The following is a 10,181-nucleotide window of genomic DNA, read 5'->3' as shown; positions in this document are numbered from 1 at the left end:
TGCCTTTTCGGTATAGTAAGAAAAAACATTATATGAGATTTGCAGCCAAATTTTGAGATTGTTCTGTTTCGTTTCAACCGAATGTAAAATTTTGTTTAATTACATCAAATAAAGAAATCAAGTTGTATTCAACTAGATTATTTCTACAACTGAACTAAAAACGAACTCGAACTAGAATAGAACTAAAAGCGAACTGGAACTAGAACAGAACTAGAACAGAACTAGAACAGAATTAGAACAGAACTAGAACAGACTAGAACAGAACTAGAACAGAACTAGACAGAACTAGAACAGAACTAGAACAGAACTAGAACAGAACTAGAAACAGAACTAGAACAGAACTAGAACAGAACTAGAACAGAACTAGAACAGAACTGAACAGAACTAGACAGAACTAGAACAGAACTAGAACAGAACTAGAACAGAACTAGAACAAATAGAACAAAACTAGAACAGAACTAGAACAGAACTAGAACAGAACTAGAACAGAACTAGAACAGAACTAGAACAGAACTAGAACAGAACTAGAACAGAACTAGAACAGAACTAGAACAGAACTAGAACAGAACTAGAACAGAACTAGAACAGAACTAGAACAGAACTAGAACAGAACTAGAACAGAACTAGAACAGAACTAGAACAGAACTAGAACAGAACTAGAACAGAACTAGAACAGAACTAGAAACTGAACTAGAACTGAACTAGAACTGAACTAGAACTGAACTAGAACTGAACTAGAACAGAACTAGAACAGAACTAGAACAGAACTAGAACAGAACTAGAACAGAACTAGAACAGAACTAGAACAGAACTAGAACAGAACTAGAACAGAACTAGAACAGAACTAGAACAGAACTAGAACAGAACTAGAACAGAACTAGAACTGAACTAGAACTGAACTAGAACTGAACTAGAACTGAACTAGAACTGAACTAGAACTGAGAACAGAACTAGAATCGCTATGTTCGGAGTTTCTTCATTAAAGTCGGAGTATTTATTAATTATCCACTTTTATATTTACCTGCGCTTTTATCCAATTTTAGTTTCCGTTCAGTATTTTCTAGGAATTTAATAAGATTATAGTTAGTACTAGTATACAAAAATAACAAAATAAACGTAGTGATCAAAAGAAAACGATTTTGAAATGTTGCAGACTATTACGCATCGTTAATGCCGAAGACTTATTAGTGAAAAAATTTTATCAAACAAACTGGTTAATTGGAAATCGGTGCCTTTTTATTATTGTACTTATTACGTACGATAGCCAACAACTCTCATTTACACTCAGGCCTATTTTGGAAGGTAATATAAAGCAAAATATAAATCTCATGTGGATCATGAATCATGAAAATATTGCTACAATTTTAACAAAATTTGTTAATTTTTTTGGACATGATACAAAATATTTTTATTGGAAATAACTGAAATATGTTCATCAGCCGTCATTAGAACATTTGGTAACAATAAAATGTCACAACTGATATTCACATAAGCACAAATATGCAATTACCTAATCAAGAATGTTCAAATTGATAAAAGTACAAAAGACATTTAATTAGTTTTGATGAGGTTATTGATGTTGTTATTGATGTTTTCACTCCGTTTGTAACACATGCAAATATTGGATTTACATCTACTAAAGTTAATATATTCTAGGTCCCTATTAGGCTATAAGATGTTTTATCAATATCCGTTTATCTGTATTTATCATAGCATACATACAAATGTCCTAACGAAATACAACTTACAAAAGAGTTTTGTGTATACATATACATATATGTATTCACCCTGCATATACATATGTATATTTTATATATATATATTGGGCCGACTTCCGATAACCACATAAACGCACATATTTCATTACTAAATTAAGATATCGGGATAAAATTCGGCATAAATGTGTTTACAGTTCACGTAAATCACCCCCCCAAAATGTTTTCCGTATCGGTCCATAACTAGTCATACCACCCTTCTAAGTTCCACTTACGAACATCACTCATACACATTATATTTCATTAATAAATAAAAATACCGATCACTCTACAGTTGGTCATAGCTCCCATATAAGGTTCATTTCCGGAAATCACTTAATAGATAGAACTGAAAATATTTAGATACGGTTTTTTTAAAGAGTAGCTCGCACGTGGAGGGTATCTAAGATTCGACATAGCCGAATATAATAATCTAACTTGTCAGTATTTCCATTAATATGATTAAAATAAAAATATGATATTGGCTGGGTAAAATTAATATAGAAAATGTCGTATTCTGTTAATTAATGATAAAAATTCGTTATTGTTGTTATCGAACTATCGTTATCAAACTTGGTAAAACTGCATCAGGATTGCTGAATAATCAACACATTTATAACTGGTAGAACTGTGTTACTGGTTCAATAGTTAGTAAGTAAGTAAGTAAGTAAGTTAGTTAGTTAGTTAGTTAGGTAGTTAGTTAGTTAGTTAGTTAGTTAGTTAGTTAGTTAGTTAGTTAGTTAGTTTTAGTTAGTTAGTTAGTTCGTTCGTTAGTTTTAGTTCGTTCGTTCGTTTCGTTCGTTCGTTCGTTCGTTCGTTCGTTAGTTAGTTAGTTCGTTCGTTCGTTCGTTCGTTCGTTTCGTTCGTTCGTTAGTTCGTTAGTTAGTTCGTTAGTTCGTTCGTTAGTTTTTAGTTAGTTCGTTAGTTCGTTCGTTAGTTAGTTCTTGTTATTCGTTAGTTAGTTCGTGTTCGTTCGTTCGTTAGTTCGTTCTTTCGTTCGTTCGTTAGTTCGTTCGTTAGTTCGTTCGTTCGTTCGTTCGTTTCGTTCGTTAGTTTTCGTTCGTTCGTTCGTTCGTTCGTTCGTTCGTTCGTTCGTTTTTCGTTCGTTCGTTCGTTCGTTCGTTTCGTTAGTTGTTCGTTCGTTCGTTCGTTCGTTCGTTCGTTCGTTCGTTCGTTCGTTCGTTCGTTCGTTTCGTTCTTAGTTCGTTGTTCGTTCGTTCGTTCGTTTCGTTCGTTCGTTCGTTCGTTCGTTCGTTCGTTCGTTCTTTCGTTCGTTCGTTCGTTCGTTCGTTCGTTCGTTCGTTTCGTTCGTTCGTTCGTTCGTTCGTTTCGTTCGTTCGTTCGTTCGTTCGTTCGTTCGTTCGTTCGTTGTTTTCGTTCGTTCGTTCGTTCGTTCGTTCGTTTGTTCGTTCGTTCGTTCGTTCGTTCGTTCGTTCGTTCGTTCGTTCGTTCGTTCTTCGTTCGTTCGTTCGTTCGTTCGTTTCGTTCGTTCGTTTCGTTCGTTCGTTTCGTTCGTTCGTTCGTTTTCGTTCGTTCGTTCGTTCGTTTTCGTTCGTTTCGTTCGTTCGTTTCGTTCGTTGTTCGTTCGTTCGTTTCGTTCGTTCGTTCGTTCGTTCGTTCGTTCGTTCGTTCGTTCGTTCGTTCGTTCGTTCGTTCTTCGTTCGTTCGTTCTTCGTTCGTTCTTCGTTCGGTTAGTTGTTCGTTAGTTCTTAGTTCGTTAGTTAGTTAGTTTAGTTCGTTCGTTAGTTCGTTGTAGTTAGTTAGTTCGTTAGTTTTAGTTTCGTTCGTTCGTTGTTCGTTAGTTAGTTAGTTCGTTAGTTAGTTAGGTCGTAGTTAGTTAGTTCGTTAGTTCGTGAGTTCGTTAGTTCGTTTAGTTAGTTCGTTCGGTTAGTTGTTAGTTAGTTAGTTTTAGTTAGTTAGTTCGCTCGATAGATGATGATAGCTAGTGAGATCGATAGATTTTATTTTTACAAATTACCTTTTCTCCTATCTCATTTTTAGAGTTTTACCAATGGTTCTCGGGGATTGCCCAATGACTACATTCGTTGCGTATATAAAATCACAATCAAACTGATGGCTAAAATAAAAATATGTTTTAGGGTACTTCAATCTACCCATGACCGATATAGAAGACTAAACGCACGGCGACACATAAATATGACTATATTAAAGGTTTAAAAAAATTAGTAATTCAACCCAAATTAAGTTCTATATGCTTATCTATATTTAGTAAATATATAGACGTTTTTAACCTATCTAAAATAGTGAAATTTACATTTTATCAATTGAGGTCTATAGGTACGAAGGCTGCAATATCCACTTTTTGCCTTTTCGATATAGTAAGAAAAAACATTATATGAGATTTGCAGCCAAATTTTGAGATTGTTCTGTTCGTTTCAACCGAATGTAAAATTTTGTTTAATTACATCAAATAAAGAAATCAAGTTGTATTCAACTAGATTATTTCTACAACTGAACTAAAAAACGAACTGGAACTAGAATAGAACTGAAAGCGAACTGGAACTAGAACAGAACTAGAACAGAACTAGAACAGAACTAGAACAGAATTAGAACAGAACTAAACAGAACTAGAACAGAACTAGAACAGAACTAGAACAGAACTAGAACAGAACTAGAACAGAACTAGAACAGAACTAGAACAGAACTAGAACAGAACTAGAACAGAACTAGAACAGAACTAGAACAGAACTAGAACAGAACTAGAACAGAACTAGAACAGAACTAGAACAGAACTAGAACAGAACTAGAACAGAACTAGAACAGAACTAGAACAGAACTAGAACTAGACAGAACTAGAACAGAACTAGAACAGAACTAGAACAGAACTAGAACAGAACTAGAACAGAACTAGAACAGAACTAGAACAGAACTAGAACTAGAACTAGAACAGAACTAGAACAACTAGAACAGAACTAGACAGAACTAGAACAGAACTAGAACAGAACTAGAACAGAACTAGAACAGAACTAGAACAGAACTAGAACAGAACTAGAACAGAACTAGAACAGAACTAGAACAGAACTAGAACAGAACTAGAACAGAACTAGAACAGAACTAGAACAGAACTAGAACAGAACTAGAACAGAACTAGAACAGAACTAGAACAGAACTAGAACAGAACTAGAACAGAACTAGAACAGAACTAGAACAGAACTAGAACAGAACTAGAACAGAACTAGAACAGAACTAGAACAGAACTAGAACAGAACTAGAACAGAACTAGAACAGAACTAGAACAGAACTAGAACAGAACTAGAACAGAACTAGAACAGAACTAGAACAGAACTAGAACAGAACTAGAACAGAACTAGAACAGAACTAGAACAGAACTAGAACAGAACTAGAACAGAACTAGAACAGAACTAGAACAGAACTAGAACAGAACTAGAACAGAACTAGAACAGAACTAGAACAGAACTAGAACAGAACTAGAACAGAACTAGAACAGAACTAGAACAGAACTAGAACATAACTAGAACAGAACTAGAACAGAACTAGAACAGAACTAGAACAGAACTAAAACAGAACTAGAACAGAACTAGAACAGAACTAGAACAGAACTAGAACAGAACTAGAACAGAACTAGAACAGAACTTGAACAGAACTTGAACAGAACTAGAACAGAACTAGAACAGAACTAGAACAGAAATGAAACGGAACTTGAACTGAACAAGATTTTAAATTTTTCAATTTTCTAGTTTTTCAATTACAGACAAAAATATTAAATAGTAAATATAAATATTAAAATGTTTGTTTATTTCAAATAGTCAGATATTTACACAGCTGAAATATTTAATGTATTTAATAGTTTGAAATTAAGCGCTGATACTTGTTCGCACAACTAGGTTTACGATATAAAAACAATCAAAGACTCTTCACAAATTAAATATTTAAACAATTTAAATAATTTTTAAACTAAATTTAAAATAAATATTTCTCTTTACTCATACTCAAAAAAGTCCAGCTCTTTAAAAACTTTCGTCGAACGTTCTATTATTTGATCTTTAAATCGCCACAAACTTAAATCCACGACAAGAACTTTTTGGGGCTTTTTATTGCGAGGCTCGCGATAATGTTGCAATTGGGCGACATTACCATCAAACGAATAACTGCGGCACACATTCTTCGTTCTATGTATAGAGAAGTGATTATGGGTGGCTATAACACGATCAGTACTATGCAAACATTTCGTAGCTGAATCGGGTCGTATATGTTTCAACACTCGTTCCACATGTTGCAACATATAGAAGTATTCGGGTATTTGATTGGTATAACCGACCTTTTTAGGGAGACAGGGAAAAGGCATGCAGCGAAAACAAAAACTGGCAAATTTTTTGCAATTTTTGGTGGTGACCTTTTCCGCAAATGTCATTAAATCATGCCAATTGGTAATATTACCCAAAGGCAAGGGAATTTCATCTGTATCCACTACGGCCACATATTTATAACGATACATATTGCGATACAAACAATCATTATACGAAACCACTTCGTGCATATTATAGGAGTGATGATTTTTATACATTTCCAAATGCCGATACCTTGGCAGGTTGCTTACAGCTGTAGACAAACTCATGGGTCTATATTCGAGAAATCCTGTATCTTCATAATATTTTAAAACTTTGGTGGTATTGGGATGTACTTGTAAACGATACATATCAATTTTTTGCGCACCCAAAATACGCATAGTTTCTATATATTCCACAAAACGGTGAGACATATCCACATGAGGAAAATCTACTCCCTTAACACACACAGCAAATTCTTTTCTTTTTTCTCCTGGACGCAGATAATTGTATGTAACTCTAACATTATTGGTGGCCTTGTCACAGGGCTTAGAGACCAGTGATATAGATTTTGGTACCCTATTCTTATGTTCTGCTGGTACAGGACATGCTATTAAATGGGGATAGTTAAACTCTAGACTATGACCCCATCCGAAAAGCCATATTTTATGCATTAGCTTTAGGGGAGTTATAAACGGTCGTGGTTGACCGTCATACCACAGCTGACAATAGGTTAACGGATATTCCTCATTTGATTTAGATATAAAATTAATCATTATCAGCACACGCACTACAGGATGATTTTCCACCACAGTGGGTCTATTGTCATAGTAGGCTCCAAATATATACTGGGAAATATTGCCATTTTTGAACTCTTGCCAATAGTCATTGTGAATCTTTACATCGCGTAGTGTGGGATACCGAGCACATGATTTGTTAAAACTCCGCGTTTTATATTTTGGATTTTTGAGATCCTCAATGGGCAAATATGGAATATCCTGGGCAATATTGCTTATCAGCCAGTCTTCATTAGGGGCTGTGGCGAAGCAAGAAGGAAATATTATTAAAAAAAAAAATTACGCTAGAAAGAAGGAACAGAATTGGAACAGAACTTAAGCAGAACTAGAACTGAACTAGAACTGAACTAGAACTGAACTAGAACTGAACTAGAACTGAACTAGAACTGAACTAGAACTGAACTAGAACTGAACTAGAACTGAACTAGAACTGAACTAGAACTGAACTGAACTAGAACTGAACTAGAACTGAACTAGAACTGAACTAGAACTGAACTAGAACTGAACTAGAACTGAACTAGAACTGAACTAGAACTGAACTAGAACTGAACTAGAACTGAACTAGAACTGAACTAGAACTGAACTAGAACTGAACTAGAACTGAACTAGAGCTGAACTAGAACTGAACTAGAACTGAACTAGAACTGAACTAGAACTGAACTAGTACTGAACTAGAACTGAACTAGAACTGAACTAGAACTGAACTAGAACTGTACTAGAACTGAACTAAAACTGAACTAGAACTGAACTAGAACTGAACTAGAACAGAACTACACTAGGACGGAACTTGAACTTTTTCTTCTTTTTTTAACTTTACCTTGCCTTTTGTCTAATTTAAGAATTGAACTAGACTGAACTAGAACTGACTAGAACTGAACTAGAACTGACTAGAACTGAACTAGAACTGAACTAGAACTGAACTAGAACTGAACTAGAACTGAACTAGAACTGAACTAGAACTGAACTAGAACTGAACTAGAACTGAACTAGAACTGAACTAGAACTGAACTAGAACTGAACTAGAACTGAACTAGAACTGAACTAGAACTGAACTAGAACTGAACTAGAACTGAACTAGAACTGAACTAGAACTGAACTAGAACTGAACTAGAACTGAACTAGAACTGAACTAGAACTGAACTAGAACTGAACTAGAACTGAACTAGAACTGAACTAGAACTGAACTAGAACTGAACTAGAACTGAACTAGAACTGAACTAGAACTAGAACTGAAATAGAACTGAACTAAATTAGAACTGAACTAGAACTAGAACTACACTCGGACGGAACTAGAACTGAACTGGAACTGAATTAGAACTGAACTAGAACTGAACTAGAACTGAACTAGAACTGAACTAGAACTGAACTAGAACTGAACTAGAACTGAACTAGAACTGAACTAGAACTGAACTAGAACTGAACTAGAACTGAACTAGAACTGAACTAGAACTGAACTAGAACTGAACTAGAACTGAACTAGAACTGAACTAGAACTTGTTTTTTCTCACAATTTAGCCAGCACGGTTTAAAACACGTCCGTATATGTTCGCAACGAAACTAGAACAGAACTAGAACTGAACTAGAACTGAACTAGAACTCAACTAGAACTCAACTAGAACTGAACTAGAACTGAACTAGAACTGAACTAGAACTGAACTAGAACTAAACTAGAACTGAACTAGAACTGAACTAGAACTGAACTAGAACTGAACTAGAACTGAACTAGAACTGAACTAGAACTGAACTAGAACTAGAACTAGAACTGAAATAGAACTGAACTAAATTAGAACTGAACTAGAACTAGAACTACACTCGGACGGAACTAGAACTGAACTGGAACTGAATTAGAACTGAACTAGAACTGAACTAGAACTGAACTAGAACTGAACTAGAACTGAACTAGAACTGAACTAGAACTGAACTAGAACTGAACTAGAACTGAACTAGAACTGAACTAGAACTGAACTAGAACTGAACTAGAACTGAACTAGAACTGAACTAGAACTGAACTAGAACTGAACTAGAACTGAACTAGAACTGAACTAGAACTGAACTAGAACTGAACTAGAACTGAACTAGAACTGAACTAGAACTGAACTAGAACTTGTTTTTTTCTCACAATTTAGCCAGCACGGTTTAAAACACGTCCGTATATGTTCGCAACGAAACTAGAACAGAACTAGAACTGAACTAGAACTGAACTAGAACTGAACTAGAACTCAACTAGAACTCAACTAGAACTGAACTAGAACTGAACTAGAACTGAACTAGAACTGAACTAGAACTGAACTAGAACTGAACTAGAACTGAACTAGAACTGAACTAGAACTGAACTAGAACTGAACTAGAACTGAACTAGAACTGAACTAGAACTGAACTAGAACTGAACTAGAACTGAACTAGAACTGAACTAGAACTGAACTAGAACTGAACTAGAACTGAACTAGAACTGAACTAGAACTGAACTATAACTGAACTAGAACTGAACTAGAACCAGAACTACACTAGGACGGAACTTGAACTTTTTCTTCTTTTTTTAACTTTACCTTGCCTTTTGTCTAATTTAAGAATTATTTTTTGTTTAAAACTTAAAAAATGTCCACCATATATCCAGAGCAAAAGAGTTATAGTGATTACTAAAGACAGAAATTTAAAATTTTTCGCAACTATTAGCATTATGAAGTTTGTCTAGAATTTCTTCACTTGGATGATTAAAACTAACTGTATAGATATTGCGTAAACATAGTTCTCTTGCTTTCCATGCATATATTCTAAATAAATGTTGAAATATTTTATTTAAATAAAGTTTTATTTACATAAGTATTTGGCGTCAGTGTGTATTGTTTGACGATGTTGAATTTTTTTTTTTTTTGATCGTCTAGAACAATGATCGGCATAAAGAGAAAAATTTTTTTTGGAAAAATGTTGGCTTGCGAAGACATATAGGGTTAGGAAGTAAATTTTTCGACTGTATTTTATAATTATATCAACATGAACCTATGAAAAGCCAATCTCGGATCTAGTTGTTTATTCTTAACTAATTTTTTGTTTGTTAACTGTTATTTAATGTATACGTTTTTTTTATAGCAAAAAAAATCTATATAAACGTTTTATGCAATGTTTTTTCCCAACTTTCCTTTTGCTGTTGGAAATATAATTTTTCATTATATTTTGTTGTTTTTTCCTAGTTGTTGTATTATATTACTTTTGTTATTTGGCCTCTTGTCCTGCAGCTATAAACTAATTGCCATGTTTGTTTATAAAAGTGTAATAATTTTTTGTTGTTGTTGTTTGTCTATCTGTTTGCTACATAGTTGTTGTTA

General features: G+C 34.3%; 1 protein-coding gene across 1 annotated transcript; it reads right to left on the bottom strand.

Moving 5' to 3' along the window:
- Positions 1 to 5,715: 5,715 nt before the first annotated feature.
- LOC119602882 lies at positions 5,716 to 9,563 on the bottom strand. Its single transcript, XM_037954659.1, has 2 exons — positions 9,405 to 9,563; positions 5,716 to 7,097 (listed from the first exon to the last, which is right to left on the bottom strand). Exons 1-2 carry the CDS (start codon positions 9,532 to 9,534, stop codon positions 5,716 to 5,718), a joined length of 1,512 nt encoding a protein of 503 aa, XP_037810587.1. The 5' UTR covers positions 9,535 to 9,563.
- Between the last annotated feature and the right edge of the window lie 618 nt (positions 9,564 to 10,181).

Source organism: Lucilia sericata, unplaced genomic scaffold, assembly GCF_015586225.1.
Source record: "Lucilia sericata isolate MDLA Ls3-8-SP2 unplaced genomic scaffold, ASM1558622v1 Contig000259F_arrow, whole genome shotgun sequence".
Classification (NCBI taxonomy): Eukaryota; Metazoa; Arthropoda; class Insecta; order Diptera; family Calliphoridae; genus Lucilia; species Lucilia sericata.
This window is presented reverse-complemented; position numbering and strand designations above follow the sequence as displayed.

Bases quoted from the DNA above. Each gene is read 5' to 3' on its own strand.
- LOC119602882 (XM_037954659.1), bottom strand. From the start codon at position 9,534: ATGCTAATAGTTGCGAAAAATTTTAAATTTCTGTCTTTAGTAATCACT. The intron at 7,098-9,404 runs GTAAAGTTAAAA...GCTTCGCCACAG, and splicing joins TAAATTAGACAAAAGGCAAG to CCCCTAATGAAGACTGGCTG.